We start from the raw sequence: 27,947 nt of genomic DNA, 5'->3' as shown, positions 1-27,947 counted from the left end.
ATTTTTCTCTTCTCTGACAGATAGTTGTTTATTGTAGGAATGATAAAGGGTGGACCGATCAAGCTGTCTCCCCTCAGGGGGTTGGGGGGATATGATCCAGTTGGGTGGAGGAAGACAGGTGTTGATTTGAAAAGGGTTCTTCTTACACAGGACTAGAAATCAGCACGATGTTATCAAAGAAAATGCACCTCTGAACTAAAACCTGACTTACAAGGTTATCATCAGGCCTCTGATGATTCACTGGTTATTAATTCACCATCAGTCATACTGGCTGTTTTCAAGAGCAAAATGAAAACATTAAAATCCTACCTGAAAGACTTTAAGCAAGCAATGCAAGTGTTGAAATCATGTCATAATGCTGCTGATAATCATTTGCTGAGATCGCCCATTTCTCTATGCAAGCTACTCTTTTTGACTTGCAAACGCATAAGGAGCAGATTTTTGCAAAAAATATGTCTAAGAGGCACAAATCAACATTACCTCCTGTACATCAGATGCTGGTCAATCCGCCCTTTTGCCATTCGGTATTTTTACAGTTGTTTTTGATACAAAGCAGAGCCATATGTCACAGGACATTTCGTATGACCCACTGCCAATTCATAACCGTCAGGGCAAGGTTTCATTACCACTTTGACGGCCGGCACCTTAGTCATTTTCTAGTCTACTCATAATCTACAGTAGGCATGGGCCTACATGAAATTCTTACAGTAAAATAACCCTGAATAAAAATACCACAGTATTACACTGTTAAGACAACACTATAAAACTAAAATATGTAACATAATTCCTTTCATTTAAAACTGAAACGCAAAGATTATTTCAAGTGTTGCTAAAATAATTAACATTTATAGTTATTTTGAGTTCTGATACATAGATTTAAGCATAAACATAAAATCAGCGATCAGTTTAGTGGTGGTTCTCAAGTGCTCATAGCACCAAGTATTACAGCTTTTAGCTGGTTCATTGTAAGAGCACTGCTCCTTCAGCTTTCACACCACGACTTCCCATGCTTTTGCGACCGAAAATATTTGCAAATCTTTTAAAGTTTTTTTACAGGAAAGGGTTTCAGCTTTCTTTTGTAACCAGCTGAATACCAGTGCACAGCAACAGGAGGATTAGAGCCAGCGCTCTGTTACAAGATGCTTCGTACGGTCACAGAAAACTCAGATCACTCCAATTAGGGCTGCAACTAACGATTATTTTGCTAATTGATTAATAATCAAATAGCAAAAGGAGCTTAATAGGAAATTTTATACAAAAGGGGAAGCTAAACATATGCTAGTAGAGGAGTTCTGGATAGAGCATATTTACAGACTAAGAAGGGTTTTCATCTTAATGTGGTGATTAGTTTATGGGTAGAATATTGAGCAAAAAGGGAGAAAATAGTGATGGCTGGATACATGGCAAAGAGGTGAATTGACCTGAAGCCTCCAAATAGCTAACACCTTCTTTTGCTTTAAACTGATCTTAGGAAAATTAGGTGAAGCTCAGTGGAACATAATTTTCTGGATTCATGTCTATTTCTGACAGTGACTCAACAGATTAGAAGTGAAATTCCAGTGGGCTTCACTGTCAAAAAGCCAAGGCTTACCTTTAAAGCTTTGTGTGTTTTCAAGTTACAAATTAGGACAAGCAATGAAAAGCTGGAAGGTTTCCAACAAAGACATGTTTTCAACACTTGATCCCAGTTTAACTCACAGAAACATGGGGTGAATTTTTCCCGTTTGGGAATTCAGCTGAAAACCACAAGGAAAGTCAGCGATGGTGTGCGTAAAACAACTGGTTCATCTTTATAACAGACGAGGGCAGGAAGGAAATGCAAGACCTTCTTGAATCAAGATGGAAATACTTAGGCAAGGCCTTTACAGTTTATCTCTTCCTCTCCATCCTTCTCACTGTCACAGCCTTCTTCCATGTCCTCATCTTCCTCAGCGGTTCTGCTATGACCACCGCCACCCACCTATCGCACTCCTGAATCTTCAAAACTTTCTTTTGTTTCCTTCTCATCGGTGGTGTTTTTATCCACGTCTACTTACTCATGCTAATCCCCGCACACCAGAGACAAAACACACACTTCTATATAGAAAGCCTCTATACACTGTATATGTATACATAAAAATAAAAAAAAAACCTAAAAACAAAACGGGAAAACCTCTGAGATGCAGACGCTCACACACGTGTGCACGCGTTTTTGTGTCGCTGATACAGTTTAAGGAAGAAAAAAAAAAAAATCACCAGTTTACCTCTGGAGCTCTCAGCCATAGCAGACTTTAATCTGAGCTCTGCAAGCAGCTTCTGAACTGCTGTGGCTGCTGTTTATATATATGTGTGTGTGTGTATATATATTTATATATATACACACACACACACACCATTTTTGAACACACAAACGCACACAGTGCAGGGCTTTTACAGAAACGGGACGCAAGCCGCAAGTTCACGTCAACTGTCTTACCTCAGAATCATACTAACAGAGAAGGGGAATGGGCGGGGCTTGCACATGATCATAGCAGCCGTCAACAACCTTTTTTTTGTTGTTTTTAAATCCTTCTCTTCCTTGTCTCTGGTGTAGTTGGGCGAAGATACCTTGTGTAACTTCTTCCCATTATAAATATATAAATATATGAACTGTACATTACAAAATAGAAGCACTATCAAAGTTTGATTGTTAGGTGTGCACTTGCAGCATGAGGTATTATTCTTTATTACTCTTCATAACTTGGATAAATGAAAAGGTGAAAAAAGCTTTTTGAAGGTTTAAAAAAAAAAAAAAAGGATAAACACAAAATAATGCAGTAGCATCCACTGATGTCAAAGAATATACCCGACCTCACCCCACTCCACACAAACACCCCAAGACCTCTTACCCTCAACCCTGTCCTTGCACCTACCCACCCCCACTGGCCCCCCTTTGCCCTGCCCCCTGCCCATGCTTGTGTTTCCTTCAAGTGTTCAAAGTGCCAATAAACTTTGTGAATTCCTAAATGTGACCCAGAAATAAAGATGATTGCACATTAACTACTGTAAAAAGATAAAGAAACCAGACTGATGATTTAAAAATGAGGACAAATATGGATATCCTAATAAAAGATTTGTAATAAAACAAGACTGAACTGATGAGTTGTTTCTTTCTGTTTTCCTTGTGTTAATTCCCAATTATCCAGTGAAGGCTTCATGATATTTTAAAAGGAATCATAAAACCAGCAGGAAAAATACACCTTTTTTTTTGTGGCACCATGGATTTAAAGAGAATAATAAATGTTAAGGAGAAGGTCAAAGGTTAAACAGGTTCCAAAACTGGTCTCAATAGTTTGTGCTCTGCTTGGGCTACAAAAATCCTTCTGTGTGTCACCATAATTTTTAAAGATAGGATTTTAACGTCACATATAACACAACAGCGTTTAGCACCAATCAGGAAAGAAAATGTTAAAACTGTTCTTAATGTAGGTGTGAAGTTGTACCAGTTAATATACGTTTAAAAAAGAACATTTATTTTTTACTGTCTGGCATTAGATCAGACTAAATGTCTGTTTTAGGTCAGTTAGGATCATGAAACTAATTTGTATTTGCTAAAGGCTACAATAACCCTTTTCTAAACTTTGGCTTCTTGCTCTCAGTGGTGTTTCAGCTCATTTTCAAGAATAATAAACACTCCTGCCTGCTTTGGCCAGAAACTGGTAGGAGTGTTTAATAATTATGTTTATTTATTATTAATAAAAAACAATCAGCCTGCACCTCTAGTTCAAATAGTGTAAAACTCACAGAATCATCGCATCATCAGGGCTTTCCTAAATTGTTTAAAAGCACAGTAATTTTAGTTTTTGTACATTTTTGAATTTGGAGCATCATTCTAAAAATGATTTTGGTAATCCTAGCAGACCTAAAGCAGAACAGTTTTAGTCTGGTTCAATGTTACTGTTTGGGTGGGTGTATGTTTATGTAAATATCTGGTCTGAGTGCATGTATAAGATTTTTAAGGAATTATTCAATGTATGTTTGTATAGTTCAACCAATACACACATTCTTTAAGAGAATGTTACATTTATTTTTTTCCTCTAAAGCATGTATATTTTTTAGTTTGACTAAAAGAAGTTACAATTTCCTTGTGAAACACTATTAAATAATGACCCCCTAATAGATGACTAATATCAAAATCTGCCCTTCATCAAAGAGGTGGATTATTCTGGTCTAAAATAAAGCATGTTTTTGCTTATTAAGGCTCTACACAAATACGACCTTTTGGCTGTTTATTAGCAGTGGAGAGTTGTTTTGTGCCTTTTAGTTCGAGCAGCACTACTGAGCCTCTGTAACATGTAAATACGTCAGTCTCAGCACTGCACTCGGTTTATTTTCAGAACTACTCATGGTTCGTCCAGGCACAGGGGACCCACACTCTGCTCATTCCAGCTCAACTAAATGCAATTTCACATGATGGTTCCACTCTCTACAGAAGGAAATGAAGTTTGCATTTTGATGAGTGGCTCTCAATTAAAACTCACTTGTACAACATCTTCAAGCAAGTGAAAGCTTTGTATACTTTAAAAAGAAAGAAAAAAGAAAAATCACATAGAGACTCAAAATACTGTTTTCATTCAAACACATTAGTTGATTACTTCCTGAAGAGTAAATGTAATAAAACAAATTACACCAAGAAGCTGCAGTCAGACAATGCTCAGGTTATTTTTGGGATCAGAATGTACACTTGTAAACACATGTAAAAATGGCAGCTCAGTAACATGAACAGTGACAAAACAAAACAAAAAAAATCATCCCATAGTTTTTTGCTGATGGTCACAATGAACTGAGCACAATGATAATCTTGACTGAAAAACATCAGTAGTAGGTGGATAAATCCTGACAAATGGCACATATTTACTACCCTAGATCCAATGAAGTTGGGATGCTGTGTAAAACAGAAATAAAAACAGAATACAGTTCAACCCATATGCAAATGAATACATGACAAAGACATTTAATTTTTATGTGTTAACTGGTAAACCTTGTTTTTTTTTTTTAATATTGACTCATTTTCATTCAATTTCATGCTTGCAACACATTCCAAAAAAGATGGGACAGGTTCAACAAAAGACTGAGAAAGTTGAGGAATGCTCAAAAAACACCTGTTTGGGTGTTCCACCTGTTCCACAGGTGAACAGGTTAATTGGAAACAGGTGAGTGTCGTGATTGGGTATAAATGGAGCATCCCCAAAAGGCTCAATTGTTCACAAGCAAGGTTGGGGGAGGTTCACCACTGTGTGAACAACTGCGTGATCAAATATAAGGCATTTTGGGACCTCATCATCTACAGTCCACAATATCATGAAAAAATTCAGAGAATCTGGAGAAATCTTTGCACGTAAGCAGCAAGTCCGAAAACCAACACTGAATGCCGGTGACTTTCGATTCCTCAGGACTACATTAAAAACTGACATCATTCTGTAACAAATATCACCACGTGGGCTCAGAAACACTTCAGAAAATCGTTGTCAGTTCACACAGTTTGTCACAATATCTACAAGTGCAAGTTAAAACTACCATGCAAAGTGAAAGCCTGAACACCCAGAAATGCCGCTAGCTTCTTTGGCCCCAAACTCATCTGTGATGAACTGACGCAAAGTAGTAAAGTGTGTTGTGGTCAGATGAGTCCACATTTCAACTTGTTTTTGGAAATCATGGATGTTGTGTCCTCCGGGCCAAGGGGAAAATGACTATCTGGATTGTTATCAGCCCAAAGTTCAAAAGTCAGCATCTGTGATGTTATTGGGGTGTTTTAGTGCCCATGGCACCTTCAATGCTGAAAGGTACATTCAGGTGTCGGATCAACATATGCCGTCATCCAAGCAACGCCTTTTTCAGGGACCTTCCTGCTTATTTCAGCAAGACAATGCCAAGCCACATTCTGCATATGTTACAAAAGCTTGGCTTCGTAGTAAAAGAGTGTGGCTGCTAGACTGGCATGCCTGCAGTCCAGACCTGTCCTCCCACATGTGGCACATTATGAAGCACAAAATACAACAGCGACCCCGGACTGTTGAACAACTGAGGTTGTACATCAAGCAAGAATGGGAAAGAACTCAAACTACAAACTACAAACAATTTGTGTTCTCAGTTCCCAAACGCATATTGAGTGATGTTAAAAGGAAAGGTGAAGTAACAGTGGTAAACAAGCCCCTGTCCTCGCTTTTTTATTTAAATTTATCAGTGTGAACATTAAATATTGTCTTTATAATTTATTCAATTGCATATAATTTGAACATGATTTGCAAATAATTGTATTCTGTTTTATCTTAATGATACTTCTGTGTTTTTTACAGGATAGTACAGTGAAATCAGATGTTGAAATATACACAGATTTGTGCCTCAAGCTCAGCAGCAAAAAGCAGTTTTGTTAAAAAGTTACTGATACTTTAATCGTTACTGAACTCCAGTTTACTCCGAGAAATGTTAACAGTGACACAGAAGTGGAAAACGTTCTGAGGACTTTTAAAAAATGTGTTTGTCAGTGTCTTCCACTGAACCATAATGGCTTAAATATGTAAAAAGCACACGTACCAAGAGGAATAATCCTCACTTGGCTCTGGTAGGAAGGAGGCTTTTATCTTCAAGGCCCAACTTTATGGAAAATAATGCATCCTGAATTTGACCCAATTTAAAGACGACGGAAAGTTTGTTTTTCCTCCAAATGGATCCCAAATCAACTGTTCGCATTAAGATATTTGGATTACAATGAGTTAAGAGCAAAAATTGAGCCAATAGAAAACCTCGGTACAGTAATATAAATGTACTTAAACACAAACATACGAATGAAAGCATTGTGGTTATGATACAGCTCTTTAGTGTTGCCTGAAAAATAATGGACATAACCCTCAGCCTCCAGCAGAGGGAGCTGTTAGCCTAACTCTGGGCCACACAAAGAAACATCTTGCCCAGCAACTATTTCTCCTCATTAGCAGATGCTTTTGAATAAAAGAGGCAAACCCATTCGCTCCGAGCCAAGGCCATCTCTCATCAGCCAGCGAGAGTAACAAAGCACCAGCCAATCACACAGTTAAACGTCTGACGGCATACAGAGGCGAGTTGCTGCCCACCCGGCTTAACCCGATCTTTTTCAGGATGAAAAATGAACTGTTTTCTGCAAGAATCTGTACGTTCTTTGAAAAAGCACAAACTGCATCTATAACAGGGATAGATGTCTGATGTTTTGTCCACACAGATCACGGTTTTCTGGTATGACTAAGACATCCTCCTCAACGGAGTTGTCAGACGTGTTGGACTAGAAAAACAACTGCCTGAGGCTGCCCCAACACTGCTTTTTTTTTTTTTTTACTGATAATCGGTAGGAAATGTATTCTTTGTTTTAACTTGCAGGTAGGCGCATGAACATAATGCACGGTTTAAAAATTGTATAAAAATATATTTAAGGCAACAGCCCACCACTCGTTGAGCCTGTGAAACATTTTTGCGTTGGGTTAAAACACAAGCAGATAGATTTTATGAGTTTAATATTTAAAACATGATCTGAAAGTACTTTTTTATCTATAAACCCTCCTTTGATAGAATGGCATGTTTACAGTTTCATGGTGTTTACCATTTTATCTTGATTAATTACTTGTGAGTGTATTTTTCCAAACCCCACTCTTCTTAGTAACTGATGTAAATAATCTCTAGGAAGCAAGAAAATGTACAGATTTGTGTTTTAGCCCAACATTTCTCCCCATCACGTACCATCATTTCCAACAATAACTGCAATGCTCAAATACAAAAAAAAAAAAAAAAGATAAAACCATCAGCTTTCTCTCTAGTCCAGTTCTGCTGCTGAGACACCTGCTTTTCTTCTTCCCACCAGACGATCACGTGCAAACCTTTCTCTGCAGGTCGCCATGTTCTCCTCAATGTGAATAAAGGGAGTGATTGAAGGGGGAAGGAGGAGACCTCCTTCTTTCCATCCGTTTCTGCCAATTCATCCTGACAGGGAGGAGCAGGTGAACATCATCAAGAGGTCAGAGGTCTTCAAACAGCAAAAAAGAGGATGAGGACGACAATCATGATGACGACCAGCACGCCGATGGCACACCACTGTCTCTGACCTGGAGGGTGCAGCAGACAGAATCTACTGAAGCAAAACTGCTGATATTACAAATTTATTTTCTTCTAAATTATTTTGTCCTCTTGTGACAGAAAGACGATTCCTACGCAGTCTAGAAAAGTATGAAATTAAATTTGAATATTTTACAGGTCTGGTTAGCTATGATGAAATAGAGTTTGTAAAGTGTATTCCCAGACTATTCCTTATCTCCTTCCTTATGCTGCTTGTCTTTTTCCTTCCACCCTTCCTTACCTCCTTTTCCCACTTGTGCTTTTCCTTCCTCCCTTCCCTCCCTCCCTCCTTTTCCAACTTGTGTTTTTCCTTCCTTCCTTCCTAGTGTTTTTTCCTTCCTCCCTCTCTCCATCCGGTAATGGAAAAGAAGTCCAATTGCAGTTTTTTCACATGTGGATGATCACAAGAACATGCCCAATAAAGCCAACCTGTAACTGCTTATGTGTTTACTTACTGCTGGTCATGTGAGAAACTTTCTCTAGCTTCTTCAGGACCGAATCCATGCGGGATGATGTCTGGTCCATCTCATCTCCAAAATCCCCCAACATGCTAAAACAAGAAGAGACCAAATAAACACACCAAACCACATGCTATGAAACGGGAGAAAACAAGTAAAGCTCATTCTGAGATCAAGCAAACCTTTGCAACAAGTATCCATCTGTGTGGATCAAATAATGTAAAACCATTTATATATGAAAGGACTCCGCATTTTACAGATACACAAAGAAGTCAATTTGTGAGCAGAATGGGGCAAATTTAAACCTGACCGGTAATGATAGGTGATCGACTGGTTGGAAACTAAGAACTCAAACATGTTTCCCAAACAGGGAACGCCTCATTCTTATATCCTAAAAGAACGCACTGCGTCAACATTCAGTGTGGAAGTTATTACATATTACAGTAAAGTCGCGGTTTTATCCTTATGAGACAATTTCTATCTATTACTGATCATGTTGGATTAGAAAATATTGGCAGTCTTTTGGAAATCTCAAATAATTATACCTCTTGATAGAGAGTAAATAATGATTGATCACAGCAGGAAGACTGCCAAAGGCTCCTTTATAGTTAAAATACATGAAAGAACGATTAAACTCTTTACAACATATAAGTAAAAAAAAAGAGGGTTCTCATCAAATATTAAGGTGGACACTGCTGGTACTAATTTCAAAATGATCCTAAAAGAAATATATTGTGTTTGGCAACAGTGCACATTACATTAGCAGGTGAGCAAAGGAGAAGAAAGTGACTGACCTATACTCTGTCTTGTATGTACAACAAATAAAAATGGGACACACTATAACTGTTTTTCCTGTGGTTTTTGTATATACAGACACCTGTGCTCCAAACACTAGCAGACATGTAGATTGTCAGTGATGCAGATGGATTTAGAGGGCACTTTTTGGGAAAATCCTTGTTTTATTTTACTGTAAAGACTTTACCTCGACAGCTCAGTTTTCAGAAACTATTGGGTTGCTATTAAAGAGAAAACATAATCTGCTAAAACAGGCAGGAAATAGCTGTACAAAGTTGAAATCGGACATCAGTCAAATATCTCTGAATGATGGAGGTGAGCAATCCAGGGATGATGTTTGGTGAACAGTTTCCTGAGAGAAACTCAGGATATTCATCTTGGTGTGTCCCAAAATTGTTTTATTTTATTCAAAAAGAAATGAAGAATATAAATAGAATTAATGCATACACCTTTTATTAGAAGTTTAAGTATCTAGGGGTCTTGTTCACGAATGAGGGAAAAATGGAGCGGGAGATGGGCAGACGGATTGGTGCTGCGTCAGCAGTGATGTGGGCGCTGTACTGGTCTGTCGTGGTGAACAGAGAGCTGAGTCAGAAAGTGAAGCTCTCGATTTACCGGTCAATCTACGTTCCTACCCTCATCTATGGTCATGAGCTTTGGGTCGTGACCGAAAGAATGAGATCCCGGATACAAGCGGCTGAAATGAGCTTCCTCCGCAGGGTGTCTGGGCTCTCCCTTAGCGATACGTTGAGAAGCCCAGTTATCTGGCAGGGACTCAGAGTAGAGCCAGTTGAGGTGGCTCGGGCATCTGGTTAGGATGCCTTCTGGATGCCTCCCTGGTAAAGTCTTCCGGGCACAGAGGAAGACCCAGGACACACTGGAGGGACTATGTTTCTCAGCTGACTTGGGAACGCCTTGGGATTCCGCCGGACGACCCAAGTGGCTGGAGAGAGGGAAGTCTGGGTCTCTCTGCTTAGGCTGCTGCCCCCGCGATCTGACCCCAGATAAGCGGAAGACGATGGATGGATGGACAAGACATAACCTCTAATTGGGGGAAAAACAAAATCACAATACATGGATTTTAATTGATTTCCTAACTGAACCACTTGTAACTGCCTATTATTTTGTTAAAACTGATTTAAATTTAATTTAGGGATGCACGGTGGCACAGTTGGTAGCACTGTTTCCTTGCAGCAAGAAGGCCCTGGATTAGACTCCTGGCCGGGGGTCTTTCTGCATGGAGTTTGCATTTTCTCCCCGTGCACGCGTGGGTTCTCACCCACCTGCCTCTCGCCCATAGACTGCTGGAGATAGACACCAGCTCCCCTGCGACCCAGTATGGAAGGTGCATTATAGAAAATGAATGAATGAATAATTTAAATTTAAGCCTTACTTGAGGACCTTTGCACCATCTTAGAGATGTAAATTCAGTAAGCATGAATACTCACACGGCCTGCTCATCGAGCTCGTCTCCGATACGTCCAGACATGTCTTTGAGGACTCTGATGCTTCCGGACACCAACTCCAGCTGCTCATCCTGCTCCTGCATGATCAGCTACACACAGACATGTGTCAGTCCCATCACTGACTAACATCTGCTTTCTGGATGTTTACTTTAGCAACCTTCTGTGATCACCGTATCCAAAAACCACCCATAACTATAAACCAAGAACTCATAAAACATAACAAGCTAGTTTTTTTCCCCCAATAGCAATAAAATTTGTAATTCAGGTTAGGTTCTAACTTCTAGTATTCTTAAGAACATTTACAGGCTCTTAAATGCTAAATCTTTCATACTCCATACAATTTTCTGTGTAATTTAACTCATTCCAGCAATCTCATCACAGTCATCACATTTTGTGCAACGTAGGTAAGGAACAAGCAGCTTTTTTCTAATTCATTTCCGACTTTACTACAGCTTGACAGGATGTGTGATGACACTCTGCCTCATCGTTAAACTCCCCTGTCAACCCACACCACAGGAAGCAATAAAAAAACCCACAACAACTCATTCAGTCTGACGCTGAAAGGAATCCTTCACTTCTTTCACAGCATGAAAGAAGAGACAGATCTTGACCTGCACAGCGAGTCCAGCGTCCTTTACTCGTCTTTTTTTTCTCCATGTTATCCACTAATAACATCTCTACCCATCTCTCTTAGCAGAAAAACATTACAACAATCTCAATCCTTGGCTTTTTTCTTTAATTAAGTTGCCTTTTACAAGAAATACAGCATATGATGTAGTTAAAAGAGCACCAGGTTCCAAGTTTCACATGTAACAGCACAAAAATGGATTAAAACCAACAGACCAACAGTATATGACACATAACGTAAATCAGGGCTCTGCAACCTGCGGCTCTGGAGCCGTTTGTGGCCCTTATGGGGCCTCCATAGTGGCTCTAAACAACTTTGGCTAAAGAAATAAACCAAGCAATGTTTTTAATACAAAGCTAATGAAAATGGCTTGCTTTAGGCAATTAAAGCATAGTACTTCTACAACAAAACTAAATTAGTGGTGCAATTAACATTTTTTTTTGTTTGGTCACATTGTTTTTTTTTTATAGTAGCACATAAACATAGAATTCAATAAAATGCATTTATTCTCTTTTTGAAAAAGTTTGATTTTTGTTCTTTATTCTAAAATCTAATATTAATGTAAAATAGCTTTTTTCTTGATTTAATTATTGAACAAACAAATATTCTACTTTAGAACAAAGTGATACACTACTTTTTCAAAGGGCGGAACAACTTTCTTTGTGGCTCTGGACAAAATTCATTTGGCAAGACATGAGACAAACATTGCTCTTTGGATGGTGAAGGTTGCTCACCACTGACTTACATCATCATTTGTAAAGAAAAACTAGGTCCAACTCCAGATATTTTTGTAGAACCTCCTTATGCAGGAATAACTAGAGGCAATTGTCTTCAGAGTGACCCTTTCTGTCTCCCACATCATTGCTCAGACGTTTCCACCCTCTCATTTTACCAACATTGCTTCAGTTCAGTGGGAATTGTGGCCACTCCTCTTAAAGTTAAGCCCAAAATTATTCATTTCATACCCCTGGCATATTTTAATTACCACAGTAAAACCTATTTTATAAACAAACAAAAGCTTAATTATATTTTCAGCGTAACAAACACAAATATGAGAAAAAAAGTGTCTTTAAACAAATGGTGGCTGCTTTTCTTTCCCAGCCTGTTTATTATTATAGAAGCCATAAACCTGATAGAAACTTTCGCTCATCCTTGAACTTTGTTGCCCTACTTTTAATCGCCCCTCCCATTTCTGGTCTGCATCCAATTCTTGCATCAAATATTTCCTTCCACCCACCCTTCAATTTGCCTGCGTATCAATTCAGCCTCTTTTTTACCTGCTGCTGCTCCTGCTGCTCCTGAATGTACCTAGAGTTGGCCGACACCAGATGAGCCTCCAACCCAGTTGACCGGTCCTGTTCCTTTAAAGCCAGCATGCCCAGGACAAACATTTAAGATACGAATACATAAAAACAACAACACATGTGCATCTTAGAAGGGAGAGAAAAGTATGCCATGCTGTTTGTAAATTTGTGGATTATTTTGAGTTTAAAGGGAGCACTGACCTGTCTGTTCTTTTTCTCTGCCTGAGCCACAGCGGAGGGGCTGGACAAGTGATCTTTCATCTCCTGCAAACAAACATTTTATATCTGTTATTCCACAAGTAGCAACACGAGGCATTTTAAAAGCTTGCCTCAGTTCGCACAGCTTCACCGATGATTGTTCTCTTTGTTGCTTACCTGCAATCATCAGTCAACTAATCAAAAAATTCAAAAGGTGTTTTACTCCCTCTCACCAAACTTCTATTGTTTGACTCAAATGACTTAATTCTCCTCAGATCTATTTTAGAAATGGTACTTTTCCTTTTGAGTGGTGCTAGAAACTGACTCCTTATTCACTGACTCGTTTTCATTTAAGTGAAGAGTGTCTCAACAGCTGTGAAAACAAAAAAAGAGCTGTGTATCAATACCGGGTATCAATATTAACACGCAAAGGCGGTTTGTTTTTTTCGGTAACACTTCCATGGTCAGATTGCAGCTTGCATTGTTTGTGTAGCTCTCTCTTCTGACATAGTGACCTATAGCATGTGACCGTCTACTGTAAGTTTGTACATACAAGCAAAATAATGGAGGCATGAGAAAATCAAACAAGGTAACGTTTGTTTACTGCAAAATTAATGAGTTCAGTTTACTTTGAGGCACATCTATCTATCTATCTATCTATCTATCTATCTATCTATCTATCTATCTATCTATCTATCTATCTATCTATCTATCTATCTATCCATTATTAACAATCTAGGCTGTAGTTGCATTCATTTGTACAGCTGATCATGTACAGACACCTGAATAATGATAGAAAAAAATAGACTGCATGAACCAAAATAAATCTGTAGAGATGAAGTTACCTGAACAGACTTCCTGGTTCGCTCCACAAAGTCTCTCCTCTCCTGAAGTTCATTTTCACCCAGCTTGAACTTCCCTGGGTTTGACTCCACAATGCCTGATCTAGTTAAAGTCCAATTAAAAATGTCAAAAATGCAAAGATTGCAACATATTACCTTAAACAACAACAACGTACAGCAAAGCACCTAAACCAGCTCATAGTTGGGGTTTTATATAAAAACATTTATAAAGCAAACAATGCAGGAAGAGCATTATTTTTGTGTTAAAATAAACTGAGCTGCAGGTTTACAGATAGCTGTGAGAGTTTCCTCATTAAATGCATTGTTTCAACTTCTTGTTGCATATTCTGCCTTATTTATATTATTTTCCAAAATCGATATCTTTCCTTTGGTATTTCAGATCTTTGGTTTATTACTTTGTATAAGTGTTTTTTTTAAGTTAATACAATCCAAGAAAAAGAAAAAAATTACTAGGATAAAGTGGATAAATGACACAAATACTGATGCTTGTACAAACCACAAGATCAGTGGGATTAGTGTGTGAGACTGGTCTGTATTCAAAGGATACTGATAGTTTCACTGAGGTCCTCCAGGTCCCAGTCGATGGCTCTTAGACAGTTCCTCAGCTCATTGGCACTCCAGTCCAGCTCATCCCGACTCACCTGAGATCACAGACAGAAACACTCACCAACCAAACAGCTACACACTGTTTAACCACTCAGAATCCGTTTTTAGAAAAGGATATATTCACTAAGATACTCTGCATGGATTCCTCAGAGTGGTTTAAAGATCTCTGACCATCTTTGTGTTTTTACTGCAAAAAACACAATCCGATTTTTTAAAACTCTTCTGAATACTTAGTCACTTATGGTACCTTGCAAAGATATTCATAACCCTTCAACATTTTCTCATTTTGTCTCTTTCAAACCACTTAAAGCTGTAATTGTAACAAAAGTTAGTTCTATAAAGCACTAAGTTAGGGGAGCTGAATACAAATACACTTTTCAGAATTGTATCTAAAATAAATTTTGAAATTCATGTATGCTTTAACTTCCAATTTCTTCTTAAGAAAAGTGTGGCTGTCGAATAGCCCCCTCAAGCAAGAAGATCCAGGGCTCACCTGTGTCCCCTCCTGTAACAGTTCCTCCCATCTATCAAACAGACCACGGGCACGAGAAAGGGCCTTCTGCACCTCCCTGGAAACCAAAGACACACATAAAACAAACATTACAAGGCGGAACCTAGCAGCTGATTAGCTGCACTCTTCAGAGACACTTGGCTGTGTACAGATTCGCCTCTAGCTAAATCACGACTCTATACTCACTCAAAGCAGCATGGATAAGTTCAGCTAAAGCCAGTGGAAAGGAAAATGAATGAAGGTTTATCAAGCATGTCTTTTAATAATATTCACAAACATAAACAGAGTAACTACCCCTGCGCCACTGTATTTATACATGCTAGCTAGCTACAGCTAGCCGTCGAGCTAACTCTTCTGGCATAACTTCATTAAAAGTAACCAAAAAATCTTTGTGTGGTTGATTGCTAATATTACAGATTTATAACTAAACGCCGTTAAAGCAAAATGGGCATTTCGGTTTATTTTTGTTTATTTCTCACCCCTTTACAACGAAAAACGGATCATCTACCGACATTGCTTCCTTCCTTTGAATGCTTAGCGCATGCGCACGGATGATGCACATTCAGACGTCCTCCTGACACGTAAATGTAAATTACTCGCACCTACGTAACAGAATGACGTCTTGGTGTCGGTTCACTAAGGTTAACGGTACCGCCGTTTGCTTTAGCAAATATGCGACTTTGGAAAAACCCGAATGGATAAAAACTACAATAAAAGTAAGAAAATAAAACAAGAACAAATTAATTATTTGAAATTTAATTATTAAAAAAACAGAATGTGGCATAGTTAATTAACCTGGACATATTTCTAATTGAAATACAACATTAATACCAAGTGTAATAGTACTTGTGCTTGTAGTTATAAGGCAGCCAATTTTTTTAATTTATCTCAGAGGCTGACCATTTTTTTTTCATTTTGAAAGTATGCCAGTATTTCTCTTACAGAACCCTAAAATACAGAATGTGAAAATATTGGTATTGAAATCTACTCTTTCATAAATTTTAAATAGAATTTGGAGTTTAATTTTCTTTGTACTTCTTTTTCTTTTGGCTGCTCACCACAGCAGACGACCCAGCCTCTGTTTACCCCTTATACTCCTCTGTCACACTAGTCCTCTTTATTATGGAGCTCTGACGAGAAGAAAGCCATTACTGATAGAATGTCATGAGAAGCCCTATTTGCAATTTGCCACATGCCATGTAGGGGGCACAGCAAACATGTGACAGAAGTTCTGGTCAGCTGAGATCAAAATTAAAACTAACAAATCAACCTGAGCACACCATCCTGATACTGAAACATTGGGGAGGCAGCATCAAGCTCCGAGAGATGGTTTTCTTCACAAGCAACATGGAAGATAGTCAGTTGATGGGAAGAAGGATGAAGCTAAATACAGAGTAACCTTTGAAGAGGATCTGTTGGAGGTTGTAAAAGAGACTGCGGTGAATGTTACAACAGGGCCACAACTGTGACCATACAGCCAGAGCTACAGTGGAATTGTTTAGATCAAAGCATATTCATATGTGAGAATGGTCCCATAAAAGTCCAGACCTAAATCCAATTAAGAATCTGTGGCATGACTTGCAAATTGATGCGAACAGAAGCAATCAAGTCTGATCCAGACTGAGCCAATTAGCAAAGAAGAATGGACATAAATTTCAGTCTCTAGATGAGCTGAACTGGTAGACAAATTGACACCCCACCTTTAAGATTGTTTTGTGAAAATTTAGAAAAACATGTATTCTTCTTCTTACACTTTACCACCATTTTGTGTTGGTCTGTCGATACAATTCCAGTTGAAAGCATTGAGATTTGTACTAATTGAACCAATAGGAAAATGTGTGTGGAAAATTCACGAGGTTTTAATACTTTCGTAATGCACTGTATATCAGTTTACAGTGCACCGGGAGGCAAAATGCCAAGCTCAGCAAATCCTCAAATTCCCTGTCTGCATGTTTCTTCCTGCACTTCTTCCCATCCTGTCCCACCCATTTTTCTTTGTTCCTCTGGTTTATTCTTTCAATCCAACCCTAACTATCTCCTACCCCTTCCTTCCTGTCTTCATCCTGTTTCCTCCTCTTTCATTCCAACGTGCTGTAAAAATATAAGGATTCAGCTATGAACATTGATCATGTCCTCAAAACATCAGAAATGCATTTCTAAAGCAACAATTCAGAAACATTCTCTTTCATAAATATCCATGAATCTGCTTCTTGGTTTAGCAATGAATACCTTTTATAACATCATCATCATAACATCAAAAAAATACTTTTTTTGGATAAGGTGTTAGCGGTTCGTCCTGTAATTGGTGGGTTGCAGGTTCAAACCCTTGCTCTGTCTGTCTCAGTTGTTGTGTCCTTAGGCAAGACACTTCACCCGCCTTGCCTGCTGATGGTGGTCAGAGGGCTCAGTGGCGCCGATTGTATGGCAGCCTCACTTCTGTCTGTCTGCCCCAGGGCAGCTGCTGCTACAATGTAGCTACCACTGTAAGTGGATGAATGGGGGGGTGACTGATTGTAGTGTAAAGCACTTTGGGGTCCTCGGACTGGATAAAGCGCTATAGAAGTACAGGCCATTAATCTTTTTTATTAACTGGGCTGGCCTTTGCTCTTAAGTAGTTTTGGTTTTCTTTCAACAGACAGAGTAACTATCTGAAGATGGCGCCATTGAATAGCCTTCAAAGCTTCATGTTAAGCGCAGCAGGTCATTGCTATTTAAAATAAATGAAAAAGGCCTGAGGATGTATCCCTCCAGGAGCAAGGTAGCCTAATGAAAAAAACATTTGCATTTTCAGTATTGTGCAAATACGATATAGATTTTTTTTAAGGTTTTGCACTTCAGGTAAAACAGAATTGAAGCATTTTATTGATACAAATTTCTGTGACAAAAAATCCATTCAAGATGATTAAGTCTTTAGAATTTACTGACATCTTAAGATATTTTTTGTAGAACTACGTTTTAGAGAATAGATTAAATTATGTGAAACACAACAGAAGAAGTCACTCTATTTTTTGTTTTTATTTATTTATTTATTTTGCCAACTGTCTACTTGTACAGTGCCTTGCAGAATCTGCCCTGAACTTTTTCACATTTTGTCACGTTAAAACCATATACTTCAATGTATTTATTTTGAGAGTCAATGTGACTGGCCAACATAAAGTAGTGCATTATTTTCAAAATGTTTTATAAGTAAATATCAGAAAAATGTGACCTGAATTTGTTGTCATCTCTGCTGAGTCAATACTTTGTAGTAATACTTATTGTTGCTTTTATGGCTCCATTTTTTGGAGGACATCTCTTCCAGCTTTGCACATTAGAAGTCTGACATTTTTACCCATTTTTCTTTGCGAACTACCTCAGTGTTTGTCAGACTGCACAGATAGCATCTGTGAAAGCCAGTTTTAAAGTATTTCCACAAATTGTTAATTGGATTTAGGTCAGGACTTTTGAACCATTTTAACACATTGACTATGATCTAAACCATACCGTAGTTGCTCTGGATGTATGGTTAGGACCATTATCCTGCTAGAAGGTGAACCTTTGTCCAAATTTTAAATATTTTACAGCTTCTAGTATTTACCATCATTCATCTTCCACCTTAATTCTCACCAGCTACCCTGTCTCTGCTATGGAAATCATCCCCTCGGCATGGTGTTGCAACCATCATGTTTCACAGTGGAAACTTCTTCCACATGTTTGGCACTGTATTTTGTACGTGGATATAAGGTGCAGATTTACCGTTCATACTTTAACAAGAAGTACCTACAAGAAGGAGGCGGTTCTTTTGCTGATCAAACAAAAATGCCAGTTGTAAAACCAGAATGTGCAGCCAAGCAGGAAGCCATACCTGAGGTATCCATTACAAACATGAAGTGATGGAACATATTACTTTCCATGTACTTTCCCTACGTATTTGTATTACAAATATTATTTATTTCTTTTCTGTCCAGCTCTGTGCAGTTCCGCTGTCAGAGAGAACTCTAAGCCATCCCAAACAATGGCTATGAAGTGATGCAGAATGTCATCTCTGTTGGAAAAAAACAACACCTGACGTGAGCAAGTGGGCCATAGCATTACAAAAGAAACTGGTGCAGAGATAACACCACAGTTAGAGAGGAATGCATCTAAAAATAGATCCATTACGCAGTGGCGCCCTTAAGTCTCACTTGTGAGTATTGCTCGCTTTCAGCTTTGGAAATCAGGAATAAAACATCACTTTATTCTCTTGCAATACATAGAATTTCACTTACCTCCTACCTAAACCCTTAATAAAAAAAATATTGGATCTAGATGGCGATGTGTTAACAAACAATAACTAAAATCATTAATTGCTGAACAATCTAGATCAGCAGCAATAGCACGGTTATTTAGAGATTAGTGGCCAGACGTATTGACAGCTTTTATTGCAGTAGCACAATCGCACTGAAATAAGTATAAGAATCCAGCCATTTTGGTTTGAGTGGGGAAATAAAATCTTATATCTCATTAACAACTATTGGTGGCACAACAGTTGGTCTCATCAGTAATTTGTACAATCCTCTTTTGCTCTAGGATAGCACATTTCGAAAGGTTGGAGCATACAGAGAGAAGGACCATTTCTCTTTGCACAAGCTCTCCATATCGTCTAGAGTCCTAGGTCCCCTTCATTTCACCTTACCAGTTTTCTGTAGGATTTAGGTCTAGGGACTAAAACCACCAGGTTAGAAGCTTGATTTTGTATCTGGTGAACCATTTAGCCAAACATGTTTGATCAGTATTCTGATCAAACATAAACCAGATACCTAATGATGACCCATTATCAATTTACTGGCAGTGGCCATTTCATTTAATATCTCATGGTATTATAAAATGTTTAAGATGTCCTGCACTTAAGGATCCTGGGGGCTTTGGAAAAGAAGCTGCCAAACAGATTCTCGCCCGTACTTAACAGTGGGCATGATGTGCATATTTGTCCTCCGTTTCACACCCAACCTTCTTGGAATGGCTCATCAGAGTTAGGCAAACGCTACATTTTTACAATTGTGATGATAGGACAATAAAAAGGCTTTTTTTCTTTGAGCATAATTCGAAAAACACTTGGTTAGCATGCAGAGCTTAACTGTTATTATGGAGACTTGGTAACAACAAGATGACACCTTTTGCTCCAGATCTCTAACAGTGAGCTATTTTTTTTAATCCCCCTTACTATCCTGGTCATTGCTAGTCGTGACAAGATAAACTTGCGTCTGCATCCACCCTAGTTGCCAATGGCAAAAACAAATGGGCTTCTGTGGCACATTATGATTATATAGCTGGTTAAGGAATTGTCAAGGCGTTCTAATAATTGTGCCAATTTAATTGAATTTAATTTAATTAAAAAAACAATGCAAACGTTTGCCTAATAAATAAATTAATAACATGTAAATGAAGGATTAAAAAAGAATTAGAGTGAGATTATGCAGCTGTAACAATAGATACAATTTTCTTTACTTCTTAGAACAATTTTAATGAAACAAATGAAGCACCCTGTAAGCACATCGTGAGTCATCAAAACCAATAAAGTCGGTCATCATAGCAGAAAACAAAGCTTGAAGAAGCAATGATAGTTTTTGTTGATTTGCATACAACCACGTTTCAAGACTGGGTTAATTATGTACGTACAGGGGTTGGACAATGAAACTGAAACACCTGTCATTTTAGTGTGGGAGGTTTCATGGCTAAATTGGACCAACCTGGTAGCCAGTCTTCATTGATTGCACATTGCACCAGTAAGAGCAGAGTGTGAAGGTTCAATTAGCAGGGTAAGAGCACAGTTTTTGCTCAAAATATTGAAATGCACACAACATTATGGGTGACATACCAGAGTTCAAAAGATGACAAATTGTTGGTGCACGTCTTGCTGGCGCATCTGTGACCAAGACAGCAGGTCTTTGTGATGTATCAAGAGCCACGGTATCCAGGGTAATGTCAGCATACCACCAAGAAGGATGAACCACATCCAACAGGATTAACTGTGGACGCAAGAGGAAGTTGTCTGAAAGGGATGTTCGGGTGCTAACCCGGATTGTATCCAAAAAACATAAAACCACGGCTGCCCAAATCACGGCAGAATTAAATCTGCACCTCAACTCTCCTGTTTCCACCAGAACTGTCCGTCGGGAGCTCCACAGGGTCAATATACACGGCCGGGCTGCTATAGCCAAACCTTTGGTCACTCATGCCAATGCCAAACGTCGGTTTCAATGGTGCAAGGAGCACAAATCTTGGGCTGTGGACAATGTGAAACATGTATTGTTCTCTGATGAGTCCACCTTTTCTGTTTTCCCCACATCCGGGAGAGTTACGGTGTGGAGAAGCCCCAAAGAAGCGTACCACCCAGACTGTTGCATGCCCAGAGTGAAGCATGGGGGTGGATCAGTGATGGTTTGGGCTGCCATATCATGGCATTCCCTTGGCCCAATACTTGTTCTAGATGGGCACGTCACTGCCAAGGACTACCGAACCATTCTTGAGGACCATGTGCATCCAATGGTTCAAACATTGTATCCTGAAGGCAGTGCCGTGTATCAGGATGACAATGCACCAATACACACAGCAAGACTGGTGAAAGATTGGTTTGATGAACATGAAAGTGAAGTTGAACATCTCCCATGGCCTGCACAGTCACCAGATCTAAATATTATTGAGCCACTTTGGAGTGTTTTGGAGGAGCGAGACAGGAAACGTTTTCCTCCACCAGTATCACGTAGTGACCTGGCAACTATCCTGCAAGAAGAATGGCTTAAAATCCCTCTGACCACTGTGCAGGACTTGTATATGTCATTCCCAAGATGAATTGATGCTGTATTGGCCGCAAAAGGAGGCCCTACACCATACTAATAAATTATTGTGGTCTAAAACCAGGTGTTTCAGTTTCATTGTCCAACCCCTGTATATATATATATATATATATATATATATATATATATATATATATATATATATATATATGCACTAATGTAAATATGCACAACCTCTTGCTTAAAACAATCAAAATAAGAGAAGACATGAATATACAGTTTGTAGATGTAGAAAATGAACCACACTGCAAAACCCACAGTCCGTGCTCCTCAAATTCTGCTGTTGTTTCTGAATGAGATCCTCTTTGTCCTTTTTATTTGCTATTTCCCATATTTCCTCCTTTAATGCCTGCCAGTAAATGTCATTTTTTTGCATCTAGGTCAACTCCCAGCCTTACCAACCAGTGTTTGTTCTTCAGAAACAAATGCTGCTTGGAGAAGAAAAAGGCCCCACCCTGCTCTGTGTTCATACACCACACATTTAGCCTCTGGCAGAGGCGGTGTAAGTATAATCACACACACAACAACATCTCCATGGCAAGCAGCTGGCTGCAGAGCTATAGTGAAATATTTGCTTATGCACATTACATGTAATGTAAATTGCAAAAACTACTGCTATAGAAATTTTTTTTTAAGATCTTCCATTTTGAAATGCACAAAATGAAGCATTTCATGTCCAGTTAAAACTGTTCCTCTTTTTATATTCACAATGTGGATTAAAGAGAATATTCTAAAAAAATAATTGTATTAGGTCCAAATCTTTTACATTTATAAATAGCGAAGATTGAGCAGAGAGATTGAAACATGATGTGCTGTTTGAGTTTAGTGCTGTGTTTGTATCATATGTGGGGTGAAAAGTACCGTTGTGTAATAGGTTTCCATGGTTGCAAGTTTTTTTTTCTTTTTACAACACTGAACTGAACTTGACCATGATTGCTTGTATTGCTGATAACAAGTGAAATTGTCAGAACATAAAAGATTAGAGCTCTTGTTGCTGTAGCATAAAACACGCAATAGCATGTATGTAAGACAAGTCTTAGAGTAATTTTTTGTATAACAATGTAATGTGTGCTTTTTAAAGCTTGCATTTTTTTAAAAGAAATTCATCTGCATACTTTGCATTTTGATTTTCATGCAGACAGTCTCTCTGAACTATGTACCATTTGGAAAGAATCTCCACTTCAACAATCACAAACAAAGTTTGCTTAATTTAAGCACACATACACAAAGGAGAGCAGCATTCTAAGAAAGTTAAATTTTTTTCAAGTTTGAATTTAAGTACCTAATTTTTAATGCATCTGTAATAAAAATGTTTCAGTTTATAGCTACCTTTTAATCTCTGAATTTGGGGGAGGCAAACACTGCTTAGAGTCTCTTTGCTGACCTGGGGGTCCCTAAAGGACTTGAATGTACACAGAAAAGTGTTAGGAATGCGTTAGTTATATGGATACATGAAACGGGGGTCTCAAACGTCAGTCCTTGAGTCCTGCAAGTTTAAGAACTTTAAGATCTATCTCTGCTACGATACACCTGAGTTAAAAAAATTAAGTCATCAAAAGGAATCTGCAGAACTTGACTGCATCCTAAGGAGGTATTTTAGCCTCCTTAGGATGATGATTTTAAGGAGAAATGCATCTAAACTCAACAGCACCTGCGGACTGGAGTTTGAGACTCTTAACTTGAAACATGTGCGCCAGTGACATACAATTAAAAATAAACAAATAAATGTGGCTATATGGCTGTCTTGCGCACTGATAAAAACAAGGCTTTTATAAATGCTCTGTTTTGCAGCAGATTGTGGTACCTCGCTAACTTGCCGATCTTAGCTGATTTATTTTCCTAAAGCGGCGCCTAAAAGCAGCCTGTCAGGCTCGCAGTCATCGACCTCAGCCGTGTCGCTGCCTGGTAACCTTATTTCCACCGGGAACAACTCCAAATATGGTGTACAGGTGACGCCATCGCTGTTGCTCTGCGCGTCCTACTGGGAGGGGCGACGACAGAGAGCGCTCGGGGAGGGAGGGGAGGAGGAGCTGCGGTTGCGCGTCCGCGTCATGGCTTTTCCACTGAGCGCGTTCCCTCGGGGCTGTTTTACTACCGGATGGTACATATAAGGAAGCAGTGTGCCTGTGTGTATATTTTTGCGTGTATTTTTCTGTGTATATGTAAGAAAGTGGCATGGCGCATGTGTGTGTGTGTGTGTGTGTGTGTGTGTGTGTGTGTGTGTGAGATAGAGAAGGAGAGAGTATGTGTGTGTTTGACAGACAAAGAGCAGGGGGAGTAGAAAGTCCCCAGGAAGTAGAGACACGTTTTCTTCTGCTCTCCCACGTAAATTCTTCGAACTGCTGGCCCGGGTTTTTACCAGGATGTAAACACTGACTGACATCACCTCATCATGCTGAATATTGTTTCTCTTTTAGATCATTTAAATTGTCTGCCCTTTAACACTTCCTTAAATACTGAGCAGGAAACTAAACAGGAAGTCTTACTTAGAACACCTCGCAAAAGGTTTATTATTATTATTATTATTAACAATAATAATTATTAATAATAATAATAACAAATGCATGAATCATCACCTCCCTTATTTAATGGTTTAGTATTATAATGACCTAATATGGTGTATGTATGCATGTATGTATGTCTGTCTGTATGTATAACACTATAATATTATACGATAGAATATATGATACAATATAATATTAATTATATATAGTGAATATATAATATAAAAATACCCAGTGAATTAGGTTATTTGTATAAAGGCTAATATTCTTATACTGTATTTTGAGAATGAAAATATTTTTCAGCAACACATACGTCTCAAACGCTATAACGTCCATCCCTTACAAAAGCCGGCAGTGGAGGATATGAGAAGGAGAAAGATGGCTGATAATGCAGCCTGACTGAGTTGAATTGGCTAAATTTGGCACTTCTAGCAAAAATCTTAATATTGACACAGACTGAGCGTGAGAGAAAAGTGGCAGACGGAACAGATGGTGTGTGTGCGTGTTGGTTTGCGCGGGGGGGGGGTAGCCATAGCAGGTGTGGGAGGCGCCTGCTTGTCACTTGCTGAGGAATGAAGTTCACTTTACGTCATAGACGAAATAAAACGCCGCCCTACTACTCACATACTCCCATTTCTCTGAGCACAACAGCTGGTGAACAACAGAAGACCGAATTGAGAAATAGCTTGGAAACTTGAAACTAAAACTGAAGTGATATTCAGGGGCAATAAAAACTTAATCGCCTTTGCTGAAGTGCCAAAAACGACCGTGCGTAATTACGCATAGAACAACAATGAGCTCCACAACAGCAATGGAAGTGAACATCGAAGCCAGGCGGATATTGGCCGTGTCGATAAGTAAGCTGTACGCCTCTCGGACTCAGAGAGGCGGACTGAGACTTCACCGGAGCCTCCTGCTGTCCTTGGTCATGAAGTCTGCCCGGGACATCTACCACTCCTCCCGGGAGAGCGAGGCGCTGAGCGGAGCGCAGTCAACTCCGGAGGAGCCGATGGACACCAGCTCCACTCCGGAGCTGCCAGAGCGTCAGCCGGCGCCCATGTCGGAAAAAAACTCCTCAGAGACTGCCGTAGAGGAGTCGGACAATAAGGTGGAAGATTATGATTTAGACACCACCGAGGACAAAGAGAACCTCAGCCCGGCGAGGCAATCCAGGAAACGCCGGGGCAAGGCGTCGGCGGCGCCTGACTTCCTTCCCAACAAGAGGGCGAGGCTGGAGCCCGGGGAGGAGAGGTATGAGGCTCCATTGACCAGCTGTCGCGTCGGGGCTGGGGAGTCCCTGGCCATTTTGTCTCTAAATCAAATTATACCTGCTTTCTGAACAGAGAAGGGGACAAAATAGCCCCTTGTTGGACTGTTTTAAGTGGAGTGATTTTCAACTCCGTATCCACTTAAGCACCAAGGAGCTGACCTACATCAGCATTCCCGGGACAAAGGGATTACAGGTGCCATGGAACAAGCTCTCGGCCGAACTCAGCGTGCCTTCTGGTGGCAGGTAAAGCACCAAGAAGAAGTGCAAAAAGACGGAGGAAGGGGCCAGATGGCTGGAAAGTTTGTAGAAGAAACTGAAGGGGGAAGTGGTTGTGTTGCCTCTTGTTTCCCTATGACTCATCTTCAGTTCAATGACTCCAAACAAGTGACAACTGCTGAGTCAGAACGTGTGTTTGTGAATCAGCAGTGTTCATCAGAGAGCAGAGGTGGTAAACAGTTGACCACAGGTGAACACATGCAGAAACGCAAAGATGAAACATGAATTTCAGGGAATTTCCTGTCTTCATGACAGAAAGTCCACCACTGAAAGAGGAAGGACTACTGAGGCAGACACATTCCCTCACACATTCAGCTGCCCTTGTGGACATTGTCAAATCAATACTACTGCTGCCGGACTGTCCTACTTACTGCATTCATATGGTGCTTTGATAAACAGGCTTGTGCACATGGGACTTTAGAAGCCTGTCATTTGAACATTCAGTGTTTTTACTGTGATTTATCTTGTTACTTTTGACATGTGACATATCATGACCTCACATGTCAAGCTGCTGAATAATTATTTGTGTGATAAAATCAGCGTTGTCAATTTTGAAATAAACTTGTTGAAAGAGTAATCATCAGTTGCCTTGATGTCTTTATTTATCTTAAACAATTAGATTGAGGAGATGTAGGATTCCCAATGTTTCACATTGTAGGCCACAGCTCACAGGGTTAATCCTTTATTAGAGGGTGGAGGCTGGTACGACTCAGCACCAGGAATGACTTGGTACTGCTAATCTCCTGCTAACAATAAGACTTCCCCTCCCAAACAGCTTCCCTCACTGTGTCTTTTCCTGTGGATTAGGAAGGAATTCTGAATCACATCCTTCCTTCCCAATATGATCTCACTTTGATTTATTACAAGGGGGCATTAAAGTTATGCAACGTACCAGCAGTACAGCTTGTGGACCGAACACCACAACTGAGGAAAAAAAAAACCCATAAAGCAGCAGGTAGTGTTTGCAGCCTGAGGCTATCTTCATCATCGACTTCCTTCCTACTGCCTAGAGTCTACACCCTGAAACTCGTGGATGGTAATTATGATGTTGATCCAGTTGCTCAGGTTATCATCATTAGTATACTGGTATACAGCAGGGAAAATAAGTATTGGACAGATTGTTCTTAGTCAGTATAGATTTAATACGGCTAGGTACATGAAACTGGCACCAGATCTGTCACAAATCAAGCAACATACAAATGTATTTATGCACAAAAACTTATACATAAAGTAGGCAATTTTTAATATAGTGTAATTACACATAGAGTAAATACTGTAAAAGCTTATTGGAAGTCAATGAATACTTGGCTGAAAATCTCATTTTTAATAACAATCTTCTGAACGGAGAACCTAGTCACATGCAATGCTCAGGTGAGGTTTGGATCCATTCTTCCAGACAAACTGTCAACAAATATCAGTTTCTATGAGTGGTCCTTGGCTGTTGGACACCCCTTCTAATCATTTTTTAGAAATCTTGGGAAGAGCACCACATTGTGACTGTTTCATAATAAAATTATGTTTTTTCAGCTTCTGGATTATGGTTCCAACAATGTTCACTGGAACATTCAGATAGTTAGAAGCATGAAACCACTGCATCAGTATGTAATGCGGATGTCCCCAAAACATCTTGTTGCTTTCACCATTTTGATGCATTTTGTGTGATAACTTAGAAGACAAACCTTCTAAGGACCTTCTTGCTGCCAGGTAACATTCCTTGTGTCATTCCATTGTATCACATACTAATCAATTTATGGACTCATTTATACAAATTGTTTGTATGTGTTGATTTTCTGGGGTTGAGACCAATATATAGTGTCAAAATCAAGTCAATAACCCTGTTAGAAATATATTTAGTAAGAGAAATATTGTTTTTTCTCCTTCTGTAAAGATAACAACAACAACAGCAATGATAATAATAATAATAAATAAAATAAATAAAACAAAATTTAAATAATTTCCTTCCTGATCTTATTAACTCCCCAGATCTTTCTTTGAACCCTGTAAAGCAGAACTGCTGATTAAAAATAACATCTGTTTTGATATGCCTGTATATCCACAGATGTTGTTTACATAAATCGGCTGTGGGTTAATCCCTATTAAAAAATATCGCCACAGAATAAATGGTCACTTAAATCCCCAGACCACAGATTTATCAC

General features: G+C 39.2%; 2 protein-coding genes across 2 annotated transcripts; one reads left to right on the top strand and one right to left on the bottom strand.

The window, feature by feature from the left end:
- Positions 1-4,233: 4,233 nt before the first annotated feature.
- On the bottom strand, positions 4,234-15,487 carry LOC124869161 (syntaxin-10). The gene is made up of 9 exons (XM_047366912.1): positions 15,406-15,487; positions 14,909-14,984; positions 14,357-14,450; positions 13,792-13,886; positions 12,950-13,012; positions 12,722-12,805; positions 10,799-10,905; positions 8,553-8,647; positions 4,234-8,087 (listed from the first exon to the last, which is right to left on the bottom strand). Exons 1-9 carry the CDS (start codon positions 15,438-15,440, stop codon positions 8,011-8,013), a joined length of 726 nt encoding a protein of 241 aa, XP_047222868.1. The 5' UTR covers positions 15,441-15,487; the 3' UTR covers positions 4,234-8,010.
- Positions 15,488-24,874: 9,387 nt separating this feature from the next.
- ier2b (immediate early response 2b) lies at positions 24,875-26,368 on the top strand. Its single transcript, XM_047364367.1, has one exon. It carries the CDS (start codon positions 25,039-25,041, stop codon positions 25,582-25,584), a length of 546 nt encoding a protein of 181 aa, XP_047220323.1. The 5' UTR covers positions 24,875-25,038; the 3' UTR covers positions 25,585-26,368.
- Positions 26,369-27,947: the final 1,579 nt, after the last annotated feature.

This window comes from Girardinichthys multiradiatus, chromosome 5 (assembly GCF_021462225.1).
Source record: "Girardinichthys multiradiatus isolate DD_20200921_A chromosome 5, DD_fGirMul_XY1, whole genome shotgun sequence".
NCBI classification, from domain to species: domain Eukaryota; kingdom Metazoa; phylum Chordata; class Actinopteri; order Cyprinodontiformes; family Goodeidae; genus Girardinichthys; species Girardinichthys multiradiatus.
This window is presented reverse-complemented; position numbering and strand designations above follow the sequence as displayed.

Excerpts from the sequence above, each read along its gene's own strand:
- LOC124869161 (XM_047366912.1), bottom strand. The coding sequence starts at position 15,440 with ATGTCGGTAGATGATCCGTTTTTCGTTGTAAAGGG. Across the intron at positions 13,887-14,356 it reads GGACCTCAGTGAAACTATCA|GCATTGTGGAGTCAAACCCA; the intron begins GTATCCTTTGAA and ends TAACTAGATCAG. Across the intron at positions 10,906-12,721 it reads AGCAGCAGGAGCAGCAGCAG|CTGATCATGCAGGAGCAGGA; the intron begins GTAAAAAAGAGG and ends GTCTGTGTGTAG.
- ier2b (XM_047364367.1), top strand. The coding sequence starts at position 25,039 with ATGAGCTCCACAACAGCAATGGAAGTGAACATCGAAGCCAGGCGGATA.